Source organism: Oncorhynchus gorbuscha, linkage group LG04 (assembly GCF_021184085.1).
Source record: "Oncorhynchus gorbuscha isolate QuinsamMale2020 ecotype Even-year linkage group LG04, OgorEven_v1.0, whole genome shotgun sequence".
Lineage (NCBI taxonomy): Eukaryota > Metazoa > Chordata > Actinopteri > Salmoniformes > Salmonidae > Oncorhynchus > Oncorhynchus gorbuscha.
Window position 1 is genome coordinate 69,146,200 of NC_060176.1, and position 18,295 is coordinate 69,164,494.

Sequence of the window (18,295 nt, forward strand, 5' to 3'; positions counted from 1 at the left end):
TTCCACGCTATGAGCAGTAACTGCCTTTTTATCAGTTCCACGCTATGAGCAGTAACTGCCTTTTTATCAGTTCCACGCTATGAGCAGTAACTGCCTTTTTATCAGTTCCACGCTATGAGCAGTTACTGCCTTTTTATCAGTTCCACGCTATGAGCAGTAACTGCCTTTTTATCAGTTCCACGCTATGAGCAGTAACTGCCTTTTTATCAGTTCCACGCTATGAGCAGTAACTGCCTTTTTATCAGTTCCACGCTATGAGCAGTAACTGCCTTTTTATCAGTTCCACACTATGAGCAGTAACTGCCTTTTTATCAGTTCCACGCTATGAGCAGTTACTGCCTTTTTATCAGTTCCACGCTATGAGCAGTAACTGCCTTTTTATCAGTTCCACACTATGAGCAGTAACTGCCTTTTTATCAGTTCCACGCTATGAGCAGTAACTGCCTTTTTATCAGTTCCACGCTATGAGCAGTAACTGCCTTTTTATCAGTTCCACGCTATGAGCAGTAACTGCCTTTTTATCAGTTCCACGCTATGAGCAGTTACTGCCTTTTTATCAGTTCCACGCTATGAGCAGTTACTGCCTTTTTATCAGTTCCACGCTATGAGCAGTTACTGCCTTTTTATCAGTTCCACGCTATGAGTAGTTACTGCCTTTTTATCAGTTCCACGCTATGAGCAGTTACTGCCTTTTTGCTTGGTGGGGCATAATAGCTTGTTGCAAAAAAAAGAAAAGCAAGAACATTTGTGTATGTTTTTTAATTCCATTGTTTTCCCCGTCTCCAGTCTCTGTGTTTTCCCTGTACTTCCCTGCGATTAAAAACAGCTGCGGAGTTCACGGCGTACCACCTTCAAAGTGTGTGTGTTTCTGATGTCCAAACTGAGAGGCCCCCCTTCCACTCCCCTCCACTCCCCTTTTCCTCCCTCTCTGGTTTTTTGGTATTCTTTTCCCTAATAATGAATGCTTCAAAACCGGTAGTGGTCTAAAAATAGAGTGCGGCTGAGCTAAAAATAGTACTTGGCTGGCGGGGCTGGCTAGGAGAGTGGAGAAGAATAGGCGTGGAATAGCTGTGTGTGTTTGTGTGTCTGTGCGTGCGTGCGTGTGTGTGTGTGTCTGCGTGTGTGTGTGTATGGAGAAGCAAAGTGAATAAGCAAACCATCAGAATGTTCATTCAGGATCCCTCTCTCTCAGAGACAACCGTGAACAACCCGGTCACGACATGCACAAGACCCAGTGGTCAGAGACCCATTAGTGCCAATAATCATTTGATCCTCGGAGTAAAGGGCTTTATTATTTCAATCACTGCTTGTTTTCTCCCTCTCTTAGACTCCCTGTATTTTTCTTCTCGTCTCAGACAAATTAATGGCACAGGTTTGTTGAAGTTCACAATGTTTTAGGAGTAATGGGAGGGTAGACTCATCAACAGCCTTGTTTCAACCCATACAGACACAAAACCAAACATACAGACTGAAATTAACCCAGACTTTCGTATGCACCACCATAATGTCACACGCAGACACACACAGATTTCAGGTAGTCAGATGTTCGAGGGGCTGTTGAGAGTTAGGCTTGATGGCATGCTGTATGTCACAAGGGTTAAGAAGGGAACTGCTGTGAGTAATATATGTCAAGTCATTTTCACTTGAGTAAATTGGTGGTCCTTCTGTAGCTCAGTTGGTAGAACATGGCGCTTGTAACGCCAGGGTAGTGGGTTTGATCCCCGGGACCACCCATACGTAGAATTTATGCACACATGACTATAAGTCGCTTTGTATAAAAGCGTCTGCTAAATGGCATATATTATTATTATTATATTAAATTGGCAGGTAATCACCACTAGCATGAGAGACAAACCGGAGAGATGTCACGAACAGCCAGATCGCTCATGGATGCCTGTCCATGTCCTGAGGACATCGAAAAATGCCTTCAACCCGGCCACTAAAGGTCAACAGTGGGCGCTATTACCATCAAGTAGTCGTGTTGTGGACGGGGTCGGCAGATGGGTGTAATCCCATTACTCTGGATCTGAAGGTCGCGTGTTCAATCCCAGTGTTAGATACTCGTTACGTTTTTAAAAATGTTTTACTCTATCCCAAACCTTAACCCTTACCTTAACCATTCAGAATGAGTGCCTAAACTTTATGTTTTAACCCTTTCCCAAACCTTAACCCATAAAATCGAAATTTGACTGATGTTTGGAGCAACTTCGAAATATGACGTTTGGAGAAACATGGATTAACGTCAGAATCTGAAGTCAAATTGGTAAAACTGTGAGATCTGGTTGGTCACGCCAAGTCAACCTGCTGGTGAAACCAGAATGAGGGCTGCCTAAAGGCAAGATAACACTCTCCTCACGATACCATACCTTCTGTGTCCCAGACACATGGATTGTTGTTGTGTTAATCCATTGAGCTTCACACATTTAATTATGTCCTTTTCTACAATAATCATCTCACTTGCTTTTAGTTGCCTGTTTTGGAAGACGCATATGACAAAATGGCGTTGTACACATGCATATTACAGTCCTTAGCTCAGTATTTTGTACCACATCAGCCAGACAGACAGTCCAGAAAAAGCAGAACTGCCGATTAGAAACTACAAGTAACATTTTGATAATCACAAGCATTCTAAGGTCAATACAAGCGGAAGTCTGAGGTACTCAAAACAACAAACGGTATTTTAAAATAGATATTATGAAATGTGCCAATAATGTGGTCCCTGTGGCATGGATTAGCAGTGCAGTGGCGAGCCACTTCTAATGCCACGCTGCCAAGTGCAGGCTTTTCCACTAGACAGCCCCAAAACAATTGACTCCAGTCATTAGCATGAAATGATGCCTTGTTCTTTGAAACTATTTGTGGGAAACTGGGAATAATGAAGATCTATTTTTATAGCTGACATTGCCATCGTGGGAGGGAGGGATGGAGGGTGTGGAAACTCAAGGTCTCAACATAGGTCAAGCGGCTGGTCATTGTTACTCAGGGCCCCCACCAGGCCCCCAGGCCCCTTTCCTGTTGTGTCACAACGCGATAAGAGACAGAGAGACAAAAGACGATAACTGACGATTGGTTGGCCACAATCAAGACGACAGCCAGAACCAATCACTCATTACCATTCCTGGTGTTGCTGGGGAGTGGTTACAGTAGATCCAGAACTTCCATTATCCAGATTATTTTAGCTGTCTGTACTGTTAGGAGGGGAGGAGTATGTTAAAGATATGGGTATAAGTGTCCTCTTTATCCGTCTTCACTGTGCTGGCATTGTGCCTCTATACAGCTAGGCTGGCTCATTATGAGTGATTCAACGTCAATAGCTATACTGTCTCCTGACTGTGGATGCTGCTGCTGTTGCTGCTAACAATCTGATACAGCATGATACAGCATGATGCATAATGATACAGTACAATACAGTCTGATACCGTACGATAATCCCTACAGTATGATACAGTCTAAAACAGACTGATACAGCATGATACAGTATGATACAGTCTGATACAGTACGATACAGTCTGATACGGCACGATACAGTCTCTACAGTATGATACAGTCTGACACAGTATGATACAGTCTGATACAGTACGATACAGTCTATTACAGTACAATACAGTCCCTACGGTATGATACAGTCCATACAGTATGATCAAGTCCCTACAGTATGATACAGTCCCTACAGTATGATACAGTCCATCAAGGGTCCCTACATTATGATACAGTACGATACAGTCCCTACAGTACGATACAGTCCGATACAGTTCCTACAGTCTGATACAGTCTGATCAGTAAGATATAGTACAATACAGTACGGTCAGTAAGATACAGTATGATACAGTACAATACATAATGATACAGTCTGATACAGTCTTATACAGTACAATACATAATGATACAGTCTGATACAGTCTGATGCTGTATGACACCGTCTGATACAGTCTGATACAGTATGATACAGTCTGATACAGTCTGATGCTGTATGACACCGTCTGATACAGTCTGATACGGTATGATATAGTCTGATACAGTATGATACATAATGATACAGTACAATACATAATGATACAGTCTGATGCTGTATGATACAGTCTGATGCTGTATGATACAGTCTGATACAGTCTGATACAGTATGATACAGTGTGATACAGTATGATAAATAATTCTACAGTCTGATACAGTATGATACATAATGATACAGTCTGATACAGTATGATACAGTCTGATACAGTATGATACAGTATGATACATAATGATACAGTCTGATACAGTATGATACAGTATGATACATAATGATACAGTCTGATACAGTATGATACAATATTATACAGTCCGATACAGTATGATACAGTATGATACCTTCTGATACAATATCATACAGTCTGATACAGTCCGATACAGTATGATACATAATGATAGTCTGATACAACACGGTACAGTCTGATACAATACGATACATTCACAACAGTATGATACATAATGATACAGTATGATACAGTCTGATACAGCATGATACAATATCATACAGTCCGATACAGTATGATACAGTCTGATACAATCTGATACAGTACAATACAGTATGATAGTCTGATACAGTACGACAGACAGACAAACAAACAGACAGGCACAAACCACCTACAGCAGTCATCTCTGGGCATGTCCCCTCTGACATTCTGACATGTTCAGACCACGCTTCATGAAACTGTGGACTTCCTGCCTTGGTCTGCCATCTGCTTCCAATAAGCTAAGCCAGGCTGATCCCCCTGATGTTCTCCACAAGCACAAGTGGCTAAAAGAGAGTGAGAGAGAGAGAGAGAGAGAGAGAGAGAGAGAGAGAGAGAGAGAGAGAGAGAGAGAGAGAGAGAGAGAGAGAGACAGACAGACAGACAGACAGACAGACAGACAGACAGACAGACAGACAGACAGACAGACAGACAGACAGACAGACAGACAGACAGACAGACAGACAGACAGACAGACAGACAGACAGACAGACAGACAGACAGACAGACAGATCATGCAGTCCGAGCACTCTATTACTGTATCCCTCCACTGCCACCAGCCAGGTGTCTGTGAACATGCCGTTGGGGAAAGAATCCACAGTGGGCCCTTCTCAAGGCCCCTTCTATCTTGTTAGCTGTGATGGGAAGGGATATTGTTTCTCCCCATAGCTCCTAGTCATTCACAGTGGGCCGACCCGCACCACTCTTACCAATCTGCTTAGGTGAAATTGAGCATGGCACTTTCTAATGGTGAGGGAGCTCTGCTCTGCTCCCGGTGGCCTCCCCCCACACACTCTCACAAACATTGATGAGATGTAGCCACACACTGATGTAATGCCTCTCTGCCAGGAACACTGCGGTGCTCGGTAGTGTGAGTGAGTGTGTTCCATGTTGGATCCAGAGAATGACACTCCTTAGGCTCAGTCAGAGACTTGGCCAATAAGAAAGAAGATGTTTATCCCTCAAGATTTTCCCTTTCTTCCACACCAAGCATGATTAACCATAAGTGGCCCTGTGATTAAACTCCTTTAACGTGCTTGTTTGGCCGACACTTTTTTCCCACCAGCAAGTGAAGAAGTTGATCACAAAAATACAAAGAAACATATTTACAAGAAACATAATTCAGTTTTCACTGATACCTACTTGCTAAAGCCACAGTCATTGGCCATAATTTACTTCCAAAATACCAACCAAAGCCCCCACCTGGGCAACAGGCAAACAACATTCACAGAGAGAGAGAGAGAGAGAGAGAGAGAGAGAGAGAGAGAGAGAGAGAGAGAGAGAGAGAGAGAGAGAGAGAGAGAGAGAGAGAGAGAGAGAGAGAGAGAGAGAGAGAGAGAGATGGGATGGGATGGGCTGTACCTACTGGACCTCTTCATGCTGCCTCAAATATATACCCAAATACCCTCCAGTTATTGTAACCCCTGAAATACCCTCCAGTTATTGTAACCCCTAAAATACCCTCCAGTTAATGTAACCCCTGAAATACCCTCCAGTTAATGTAACCCCTGAAATACCCTCCAGTTAATGTAACCCCTGAAATACCCTCCAGTTAATGTAACCCCTGAAATACCCTCCAGTTAATGTAACCCCTGAAATACCCTCCAGTTATTGTAACCCCTGAAATACCCTTCAGTTAATGTAACCCCTGAAATACCCTTCAGTTAATGTAACCTCTGAAATACCCTTCAGTTAATGTAACCCCTGAAATACCTTCCCAAAATCAATACCCTGATAATAAAGTATCATGTACACACAAATATTGTTATGCATTACATACTGTAAAAGTGTGCATTGCATTCATGGTCATGAAATGCACCTTTAAATTGCCACTGCCCTTGCACTATGATCTGCAATGTAAAATCATATACTCCTAGCCTAACTAAGCCAAGCTGTGCGTGGGGTGTGGGTTGGAGTGTGGGTGGGAAGGGTACCGATGAGGAGGGTATGTAGGACACAGTGTCTACACTCCTCGTGCTGCAAACAGGCCCTCTGACAGGCTGAGCCAGGAGGGAACATCATGCGGATGGAGTTTAATTAGGAGCAAGCCTCCAAAGGGGCCATAGAGAGAGAGAGGGAGGGAGGGAGGGAGGGAGGGAGGGAGGGAGGGAGGGAGGGAGGGAGGGAGGGAGGGAGGGAGGGAGGGAGGGAGGGAGGGAGGGAGGGAGGGAGGGAGGGAGGGAGGGAGGGAGGGAGGGAGGGAGGGAGGGAGGGAGGAGGGAGGGAGGGAGGGGAAAGAGAGAGAGGGAGAGAGAGAGAGAGAGGGAGAGAGAGAGAGAGAGAGAGAGAGAGAGAGAGAGAGAGAGAGAGAGAGAAAGAGAGGGAGTGACAGAGAGAGACAGAGACAGGGAGACAGCAGCCTATGCAGTCCTCTTCTCACCTCTCTTTCTCTCTGTCTCAGTCTCTCTCTTGCTCCCTCACAGTATCTCAATCTTTCTTTCGTTGTCTTGCTTCCTCTTTTTAACATCTCTCTATCTCTCTCTCTCTCACTTCAAATTGCGTCCAGGATAGCCCATTTTCCGCTTTCTTAGATTGATCTCCCCTCATCAATAAAGCTTTGGATAGTGGATCATGGAGCTTTGATCTCCTACAGCTATTAAGATGTCAGCATAGAAAATGTACTTTCTGTTTGCTTGATCTTCATACAGAGACACTTTTTTCACAGTTGTTATTTTTAGGTAGACATACTGGAAACATTTGATGTAAGTGAGAATAGGTTGGAATAAAACTGCATAGATATGAGCACGGGATGTGTTTAATTAGCATGTTTGCATTATCTGCATATCCCCCAGTGCCCCCCCCTGCCATTTCCTGTCATGGTGAATGTATTTGGCTTTGTATGTCAACTATGTGTTCTGTCATATTGAAAGACTGGCCAGTGATGTGTACATGTAAAACACTAGGCCATGATTGGAGCAGCAGTGGGGGGATAGAGGGTAAGACAGGCAGGGAGCAAAGAAGAGAGCCATGAGGCAAAACAACAGAGAGGAAGAGGGGGAAGCAGGGAGCGAAGAAGAGAGCCATGAGGCAAAACAACAGAGAGGAAGAGGGGGAAGCAGGGAGCAAAGAAGAGAGCCATGAGGCAAAACAACAGAGAGGAAGAGGGGGAAGCAGGGAGCAAAGAAGAGAGCCATGAGGCAAAACAACAGAGAGGAAGAGAGGGAAGCAGGGAGCGAAGAAGAGAGCCATGAGGCAAAACAACAGAGAGGAAGAGGGGGAAGCAGGGAGCGAAGAAGAGAGCCATGAGGCAAAACAACAGAGAGGAAGAGGGGGAAGCAGGGAGCGAAGAAGAGAGCCATGAGGCAAAACAACAGAGAGGAAGAGAGGGAAGCAGGGAGCGAAGAAGAGAGCCATGAGGCAAAACAACAGAGAGGAAGAGAGGGAAGCAGGGAGCGAAGAAGAGAGCCATGAGGCAAAACAACAGAGAGGAAGAGAGGGAAGCAGGGAGCGAAGAAGAGAGCCATGAGGCAAAACAACAGAGAGGAAGAGAGGGAAGCAGGGAGCGAAGAAGAGAGCCATGAGGCAAAACAACAGAGAGGAAGAGAGGGAAGCAGGGAGCAAAGAATAGAGCCATGAGGCAAAACAACAGAGAGGAAGAGGGGGAAGCAGGGAGCAAAGAAGAGAGCCATGAGGCAAAACAACAGAGAGGAAGAGAGGGAAGCAGGGAGCAAAGAAGAGAGCCATGAGGCAAAACAACAGAGAGGAAGAGAGGGAAGCAGGGAGCAAAGAATAGAGCCATGAGGCAAAACAACAGAGAGGAAGAGGGGGAAGCAGGGAGCAAAGAAGAGAGCCATGAGGCAAAACAACAGAGAGGAAGAGAGGGAAGCAGGGAGCAAAGAAGAGAGCCATGAGGCAAAACAACAGAGAGGAAGAGGGGGAAGCAGGGAGCGAAGAAGAGAGCCATGAGGCAAAACAACAGAGAGGAAGAGAGGGAAGCAGGGAGCGAAGAAGAGAGCCATGAGGCAAAACAACAGAGAGGAAGAGAGGGAAGCAGGGAGCAAAGAAGAGAGCCATGAGGCAAAACAACAGAGAGGAAGAGGGGGAAGCAGGGAGCGAAGAAGAGAGCCATGAGGCAAAACAACAGAGAGGAAGAGGGGGAAGCAGGGAGCGAAGAAGAGAGCCATGAGGCAAAACAACAGAGAGGAAGAGGGGGAAGCAGGGAGCAAAGAAGAGAGCCATGAGGCAAAACAACAGAGAGGAAGAGGGGGAAGCAGGGAGCGAAGAAGAGAGCCATGAGGCAAAACAACAGAGAGGAAGAGGGGGAAGCAGGGAGCGAAGAAGAGAGCCATGAGGCAAAACAACAGAGAGGAAGAGGGGGAAGCAGGGAGCAAAGAAGAGAGCCATGAGGCAAAACAACAGAGAGGAAGAGAGGGAAGCAGGGAGCGAAGAAGAGAGCCATGAGGCAAAACAACAGAGAGGAAGAGAGGGAAGCAGGGAGCAAAGAATAGAGCCATGAGGCAAAACAACAGAGAGGAAGAGGGGGAAGCAGGGAGCGAAGAAGAGAGCCATGAGGCAAAACAACAGAGAGGAAGAGGGGGAAGCAGGGAGCAAAGAAGAGAGCCATGAGGCAAAACAACAGAGAGGAAGAGGGGGAAGCAGGGAGCAAAGAAGAGAGCCATGAGGCAAAACAACAGAGAGGAAGAGGGGGAAGCAGGGAGCAAAGAAGAGAGCCATGAGGCAAAACAACAGAGAGGAAGAGGGGGAAGCAGGGAGCAAAGAAGAGAGCCATGAGGCAAAACAACAGAGAGGAAGAGGGGGAAGCAGGGAGCAAAGAATAGAGCCATGAGGCAAAACAACAGAGAGGAAGAGGGGGAAGCAGGAGCAAAGAAGAGAGCCATGAGGCAAAACAACAGAGAGGAAGAGGGGGAAGCAGGGAGCGAAGAAGAGAGCCATGAGGCAAAACAACAGAGAGGAAGAGGGGGAAGCAGGGAGCGAAGAAGCCATGAGGCAAAACAACAGAGAGGAAGAGGGGGAAGCAGGGAGCAAAGAAGAGAGCCATGAGGCAAAACAACAGAGAGGAAGAGAGGGAAGCAGGGAGCGAAGAAGAGAGCCATGAGGCAAAACAACAGAGAGGAAGAGAGGGAAGCAGGGAGCAAAGAATAGAGCCATGAGGCAAAACAACAGAGAGGAAGAGGGGGAAGCAGGGAGCGAAGAAGAGAGCCATGAGGCAAAACAACAGAGAGGAAGAGGGGGAAGCAGGGAGCAAAGAAGAGAGCCATGAGGCAAAACAACAGAGAGGAAGAGGGGGAAGCAGGGAGCAAAGAAGAGAGCCATGAGGCAAAACAACAGAGAGGAAGAGGGGGAAGCAGGGAGCAAAGAAGAGAGCCATGAGGCAAAACAACAGAGAGGAAGAGGGGGAAGCAGGGAGCAAAGAAGAGAGCCATGAGGCAAAACAACAGAGAGGAAGAGGGGGAAGCAGGGAGCAAAGAATAGAGCCATGAGGCAAAACAACAGAGAGGAAGAGGGGGAAGCAGGGAGCAAAGAAGAGAGCCATGAGGCAAAACAACAGAGAGGAAGAGGGGGAAGCAGGGAGCGAAGAAGAGAGCCATGAGGCAAAACAACAGAGAGGAAGAGGGGGAAGCAGGGAGCGAAGAAGAGAGCCATGAGGCAAAACAACAGAGAGGAAGAGAGGGAAGCAGGGAGCAAAGAAGAGAGCCATGAGGCAAAACAACAGAGAGGAAGAGGGGGAAGCAGGGAGCAAAGAAGAGAGCCATGAGGCAAAACAACAGAGAGGAAGAGAGGGAAGCAGGGAGCGAAGAAGAGAGCCATGAGGCAAAACAACAGAGAGGAAGAGGGGGAAGCAGGGAGCGAAGAAGAGAGCCATGAGGCAAAACAACAGAGAGGAAGAGAGGGAAGCAGGGAGCGAAGAAGAGAGCCATGAGGCAAAACAACAGAGAGGAAGAGGGGGAAGCAGGGAGTGGATACATTAGCCGAGAGAGAGCGAGAGGGCCTTCTATGGCCATGACACGGTTACTTGGCCTCTGATTGGCTGCTGGGCTGGGTGGCATCACTTGGCAACAGGTGTGATGTCTCTGACAGGTGGGCATGTCTGGGATGAGTGGCATAGCGGCCTCACGCCGTGTCCTAAAACTGCTCAGCCCTGGCGGAAAGCTAAGCCAGGGCCACATGTCTCAATGTCATATATCGCACCCGCCCTCCATCCCACTGCCTCATCAACACCCCAGGCAGGACCACTGTCCCATCTCAGTTACCCCATATGGGTTTACACACCACACCAAATATAACATATCATACTAATTTGAGTGTCTCGTATTTACATGTGTTATGTTACGTCTAGTCTATGAGACCAGGCTGAAAATACCAGATAATGTCGACAAGAGGCCTATACTTCAGTTGATGTCAATTTGATAGTAATACTACACTACTGTACTACACGAAAGACCAGAGCAAAGTACCCAAATGTTTGAAAACATTTTGAAACACAGAGCATCTGTCAAAAGCCAGTGATGATATTGGACCCTCGTATCAGGCCCTGATGGAGAAGTGTGTGTTTTATCGTAATTTAAAAAAAATGTTAGATCTCCTAGGTTGTATCGTTGATTTGTTCGGTGTGATTTCCTGAACAATGTCAAAGACATTCTTAACTTCAAACTAACCTGTGGGTTGAGAGGGAGAGGGAGAGGGAGAGGGAGAGAGAGAGGGAGAGGGAGAGGGAGAGGGAGAGGGAGAGGGAGAGGGAGAGGGAGAGGGAGAGGGAGAGGGAGAGGGAGAGGGAGAGGGAGAGGGAGAAATAGGTATGGCACAGAGAGAGAGGAATCTCTAAGACGAGAAGCAGGTGAATCACGTTCCCTCACCACGAGACGCCTCCGGCATCAAACAGTCTTCATACAACTCTCAGTTCACTAAAGCCACACTTTAGAAGAGCTTTGTTCTCCTAACATCAGCAATGACTGGAGTGTCATTTGTTTTATAAACAGGCGGATCACTCTCAGTAACTTCTATCACTTTACAGTAGTGCTCTGCGCTGCTCGCAGTGACAAGCAGTGTCACACAAATGAGGAGGATCAGACAGAGTGAGATGATCTCAGCATCTCTCTTTCCCATTCTTTCACTCTCTCTATTTGTCCCTAGCACTGAGACACACACACACACACACACACAGGATCACCATCAACTCGAGGCTGCGTTAAAGTAAATGTAATTATAGCGGTAGGTATGATAGGGAGGCCCACATGAAAGCAGTGGAGCACAGTGTGAGGCATCGTCGTCTGCGCAGACAGGAGCGGGGCTGTGATTATCCTCCTGTAGACTAATATCCTTTTATTAAAGCCAGACTGTGGAGAGGAGGGGAGAGAGGGAGGGAAGGACAGGAGGGGAGGGGCAGAGGGGAGGGGCAGGGGGGGAGGGAGGGGAGGGAGGGCAGGAGGGGAGGGGCAGAGGGGAGGGGCAGGGGGAGGGAAGGGGAGGGAGGGCAGGAGGGGGGAGGGAGGGAGGGAGGGAGGGAGGGGAGAGAGGGAGGGAAGGGAGGGAGGGAGGGAGGGAGGGATTGAGGGATTGAGGGAGGGGAGAGAGGGAGGGAAGGACAGGAGGGGAGGGGAGGGGCAGGGGAGGGAGGGCAGGAGGGGATGGGAGGGGAGGGGAGGGGGAGGGGGAAGTGCAGGAGGGGGAGAGGGTCAGGAGTGGTCAGGAGGTTCCATTTATTTTACTACTCACTGTAAATCCCTCTTACATAACTAGGAACACTCTAATCAAAACACACATACACCAAAAAAACGATGTTATATAGAATCCGCTCTCTCCTTTTCCTCCAGGGTTAGAAAGAGAGACCTAGAACGAGAGACAGACAGACAGACAGACAGACAGACAGACAGACAGACAGACAGACAGACAGACAGACAGACAGACAGACAGACAGACAGACAGACAGACAGACAGACAGACAGACAGACAGACAGACAGACAGAGAGAGAGAGGGAGAGAGAGGGACAGAGAGACACAGAGAGAGACAGACAGACAGACAGACAGACAGACAGACAGACAGACAGACAGACAGACAGACAGACAGACAGACAGACAGACAGACAGACAGACAGACAGACAGAGGGAGAGAGAGGGAGAGAGAGGGACAGAGAGACACAGAGAGACACAGAGAGAGACAGACAGACAGACAGACAGACAGACAGACAGACAGACAGACAGACAGACAGACAGACAGACAGACAGACAGACAGACAGACAGACAGACAGACAGACAGACAGACAGACAGACAGACAGACAGACAGAGGGACAGAGAGGGACAGAGAGACAGGGAGAGAGAGAGAGAGAGAGAGAGAGAGAGAGAGAGAGAGAGAGAGAGAGAGTCTGTGCTGTGGCCACAGAAACTGGAGCAGGTGGCCATCAGGTGGCCGATAGGGAAACTGCTGCCTGTATACATAATCCCCCCCCCCACACACACAGACACAACATAAATATGTTTTATTTCCATGTTCATGACTATGTCTCGTTTCAGAGAGGAGTCTGAGTACGTTGTCTTGCTAGTGAATGTTATTAAATGATATACGTCCTCAGTGTTTAGCTACATGTTTACTTGTTTACAAGCACACCACTGTGTCCCCATCCCACCCCACATTGATGGACCTGGGAATTGATTTTGTCCAAGCACATTATCCCATACAAAGGATTATTGCCAATTTAACCCATTAGTACACACACACACACACACACACACACACACACACACACACACACACACACACACACACACACACACACACACACACACACACACACACACACACACACACACACACACACACACACACACACACACACACACACACACACACACACACACATGTATCTCTCATTCATTCATTGGCTCAGTTGAGTGCTTTCTCAGGACCCATTCTAACATGAACCAACCCACATTCCTCTCCTTGCCTCTCCTCTCCTCTCCTCTGTCCTGTTCCCCCATTCAACTGTGTGTGTGACTACTCTGTTTTCAGACATTGAGAAAGAAGGGCCTAAATGGCTGTGACAGCCCTGACCCCGACGCAGACGACTCCGTCGGCCACAGCCCTGAGTCTGAGGAAAAGTACAGGAAAATAAATGAAGACATTGATCTGATGATCAGCAGACAGAGACTGTGTGTGAGTACAACACTTCCTGGGCCTTCCTCTCCCCTCCCCTCTCTCTCTCTTTCTTTTATTTTCTTTCTTTCTCTCTTTATCCTTCCGTCCGTCTGTTGTCCTTTCGGTGGGGTTTTTGGTGGGACCCCAGCAGACACTAAACAAGAAAGAGAACAAAGGTGGTGAGAGCCCGGAGCTCGAGTCTGCTCTCACCCCGCGCACTGAGGAGAAATACATACAGATAAACCAGGAGTATGATCATATGATTAAAACTCATAAGATACATATGTAAGTACTGGACTTGCACAGTGTACAGTCTCAGTTGGCTCTAACAGACGCTGAGTAACTAGCATCCAAAATAACCTGTCTAGTAACCAGCATTGTATGGCACTGCACTGGAGATCTGAAGAAAACACACAAGATGAGACGTTTTAGTCATGTCCAGCATGTTCAGCCATAGTATTAGTGCAGAGCAGTCAGGGTAAAGTCTGTGCTTTTGTATATATTTCAGTGATAGGAAGATGTTACTTACCAGTGTATTCATAGGAGCTAACCTATCTAAGTGGAATTACCTTAGTGATTGAGTTCAAGTATAGTGCGTGCTTTGCCACTCCCACTATTTAACCTTCGCCTCCCTCTGTGACATCACACCTCTAACCCATTACCCATGATCCCTTGCTCTCAGGGGAGGTGTGGTCTGCATGCGCTTCCCCTTCTCCTGTGCCCACGCACACAGCTCAGTCACCCGAAACAACAGAGGGACAGATGCTAAGGCTCGAACACACAGGCACACACGCATATACACACACACACACACACACACACACACACACACACACACACACGTACACACACATCACAGGAGGTTGGTGGCACCTTAATTGGAGAGGACTGGCTCTTGGTAATGGGTGGAGTGGAATAGTGGAATGGTATTCCATTTGCTTGTTCCGGCCGTTACTATGAACTGTCCTCCTCTCAGCAGCCTCCACTGACACACACATCTGACACACACATACACACACATTCACACCCTAATGTTGCCCTCATTACATAAATGATAATAAAACATTAAATCGATGCCCTCCCTGCTCTACTCGGCCTGCCCCACTGTAATAATGAAGATGATGAAAATCACATCTAATCAGAAGCAATGTGTTACCTCTGTCATTCAAGGACCACTTAGTCATTACTGTAGAGATGAATCAGTATCAACCGCAAGACTTCAACTGCACAGAGTCGGTCCGTCCTAAACAACCACATAATGAGTGCCACTCTCAATGGAAGCCGAATGTGCTCCGCGCTCCTTACAAAAGCCCATATTGGAATGGTTAGTATTATAGCCATGGAGAAAGAGATAATTCCATGGTAGATCGTTGAAAGGGGAGCACAGTAGAGTACAGTAGAGGGGGTGGAGGGGGATTGTGGTTAGCGGCTGGGGTGGGGGGTGTTGGTGTGCCAGGCTGGGGTGGGGTTGGGGTTGGGGTTGGGGTTGGGGATTGGGCGGGGGAGTGCTGGCGGTGAGGGTGACTCTGCACACAACAAGTGGTAGTTCAGTGTGTGGTCATGACGTCTGCCATGAACAAGGCCTCTGGAGGAGGAGGAGGAGGAGGAGGAGGAGGAGGAGGAGGAGGAGGAGGAGGAGGAGGAGGAGGAGGAGGAGGAGGAGGAGGAGGAGGAGGAGGAGGAGGGCAAACAGGAAGGATGGTACCACTCAAATGACAGTTTAAAGAGAGGGAGCACTGCACACACGCACATACACACACAAACACTGTCCTTCAAGCTTACTCAACCACATAGCCAAGGAGCTGGAGGAGTGGAACCAAGTTTCTAACATGGCTGATATCAGGACAATATTTCACCAGTAAATGGAACAGGAGGTGCTCGCTTTGAGCTACTAACGAAAGCAACCAGACAACCATGACTACTGGCTAACACGCACCTGCATAGGGATTCAGCAAAAGCAAAAGAAAGTGACAGACGGACAAACAGCAATGAAAATGTCAAACCTTTTGTACCAAAAACAATGATATTTGCATAGCTAAAAGTTCAAAGTTAGAAAAGAGAGAAACTAGAAGGTGAGCTCATGTCTAATTTCTCCCAGCTGATGTTCTCACTGATGAGTCCTTCCTTGGCCCTGGGACACATGGATACAATTCAGACTCTATTTTCTGCTTCCATAAGCTAACATCCAGGAGCGACCACATCCAGGACACTCCCGAGGTTAAGCCTTATGGTGGAGTGACACGATAAACATGACAAATCATTGGCTTGGGGCCCAGCGGCCTAGCTAGCAACCAACCTCCTCCACCATGCTGCTAGTCTTACCTGACACTTAAAAAACACTTGAACTAAACTCGACATGACAAACACATACTGTACCTATCGTAAAAACCGTATAATAGTGTTTTATAATATATTTAATACCTCATTTACAAAAATTATATATAGAATTCCCACATCTTGCTCAACAACATGAAGCTCATTCAGAACATGTATATTTGTTGTGGATGCTATCTGCCTAAGCATGGCTGTGTGTGGTATCCCAGAAGCCTTTTCTTCCCTATCTGCCTAAGCATGGCTGTGTGTGGTATCCCAGAAGCCTTTTCTTCCCTATCTGCCTAAGCATGGCTGTGTGTGGTATCCCAGAAGCCTTTTCTTCCCTATCTGCCTAAGCATGGCTGTGTGTGGTATCCCAGAAGCCTTTTCTTCCCTATCTGCCTAAGCATGGCTGTGTGTGGTATCCCAGAAGCCTTTTCTTCCCTATCTGCCTAAGCATGGCTGTGTGTGGTATCCCAGAAGCCTTTTCTTCCCTATCTGCCTAAGCATGGCTGTGTGTGGTATCCCAGAAGCCTTTTCTTCCCTATCTGCCTAAGCATGGCTGTGTGTGGTATCCCAGAAGCCTTTTCTTCCCTATCTGCCTAAGCATGGCTGTGTGTGGTATCCCAGAAGCCTTTTCTTCCCTATCTGCCTAAGCATGGCTGTGTGTGGTATCCCAGAAGCCTTTTCTTCCCTATCTGCCTAAGCATGGCTGTGTGTGGTATCCCAGAAGCCTTTTCTTCCCTATCTGCCTAAGCATGGCTGTGTGTGGTATCCCAGAAGCCTTTTCTTCCCTATCTGCTTAAGCATGGCTGTGTGTGGTATCCCAGAAGCCTTTTCTTCCCTATCTGCCTAAGCATGGCTGTGTGTGGTATCCCAGAAGCCTTTTCTTCCCTATCTGCTTAAGCATGGCTGTGTGTGGTATCCCAGAAGCCTTTTCTTCCCTATCTGCCTAAGCATGGCTGTGTGTGGTATCCCAGAAGCCTTTTCTTCCCTATCTGCCTAAGCATGGCTGTGTGTGGTATCCCAGAAGCCTTTTCTTCCCTATCTGCCTAAGCATGGCTGTGTGTGGTATCCCAGAAGCCTTTTCTTCCCTATCTGCCTAAGCATGGCTGTGTGTGGTATCCCAGAAGCCTTTTCTTCCCTATCTGCCTAAGCATGGCTGTGTGTGGTATCCCAGAAGCCTTTTCTTCCCTATCTGCCTAAGCATGGCTGTGTGTGGTATCCCAGAAGCCTTTTCTTCCCTATCTGCCTAAGCATGGCTGTGTGTGGTATCCCAGAAGCCTTTTCTTCCCTATCTGCCTAAGCATGGCTGTGTGTGGTATCCCAGAAGCCTTTTCTTCCCTATCTGCCTAAGCATGGCTGTGTGTGGTATCCCAGAAGCCTTTTCTTCCCTATCTGCCTAAGCATGGCTGTGTGTGGTATCCCAGAAGCCTTTTCTTCCCTATCTGCTTAAGCATGGCTGTGTGTGGTATCCCAGAAGCCTTTTCTTCCCTATCTGCCTAAGCATGGCTGTGTGTGGTATCCCAGAAGCCTTTTCTTCCCTATCTGCCTAAGCATGGCTGTGTGTGGTATCCCAGTGGTATCCCAGAAGCCTTTTCTTCCCTATCTGCCTAAGCATGGCTGTGTGTGGTATCCCAGAAGCCTTTTCTTCCCTATCTGCCTAAGCATGGCTGTGTGTGGTATCCCAGAAGCCTTTTCTTCCCTATCTGCCTAAGCATGGCTGTGTGTGGTATCCCAGAAGCCTTTTCTTCCCTATCTGCCTAAGCATGGCTGTGTGTGGTATCCCAGAAGCCTTTTCTTCCCTATCTGCCTAAGCATGGCTGTGTGTGGTATCCCAGAAGCCTTTTCTTCCCTATCTGCCTAAGCATGGCTGTGTGTGGTATCCCAGAAGCCTTTTCTTCCCTATCTGCCTAAGCATGGCTGTGTGTGGTATCCCAGAAGCCTTTTCTTCCCTATCTGCCTAAGCATGGCTGTGTGTGGTATCCCAGAAGCCTTTTCTTCCCTATCTGCCTAAGCATGGCTGTGTGTGGTATCCCAGAAGCCTTTTCTTCCCTATCTGCCTAAGCATGGCTGTGTGTGGTATCCCAGAAGCCTTTTCTTCCCTATCTGCTTAAGCATGGCTGTGTGTGGTATCCCAGAAGCCTTTTCTTCCCTATCTGCCTAAGCATGGCTGTGTGTGGTATCCCAGAAGCCTTTTCTTCCCTATCTGCCTAAGCATGGCTGTGTGTGGTATCCCAGAAGCCTTTTCTTCCCTATCTGCCTAAGCATGGCTGTGTGTGGTATCCCAGAAGCCTTTTCTTCCCTATCTGCCTAAGCATGGCTGTGTGTGGTATCCCAGAAGCCTTTTCTTCCCTATCTGCCTAAGCATGGCTGTGTGTGGTATCCCAGAAGCCTTT

The 18,295-nt window shown here is 47.6% G+C and overlaps 1 protein-coding gene across 7 annotated transcripts in view; it reads left to right on the forward strand.

Moving 5' to 3' along the window:
* The window catches only part of LOC124034586 (myocyte-specific enhancer factor 2C-like), a 137,100-nt gene that overhangs the window by 101,866 nt on the left and 16,939 nt on the right, over window positions 1–18,295 (forward strand). For all 7 annotated transcript variants that reach the window (XM_046347982.1, XM_046347980.1, XM_046347981.1 and 4 more), the window contains exon 4: window positions 13,458–13,601. In XM_046347982.1, the coding sequence (XP_046203938.1) occupies window positions 13,458–13,601 (144 nt within the window). The remainder of the gene's footprint in view (window positions 1–13,457; window positions 13,602–18,295) is intronic.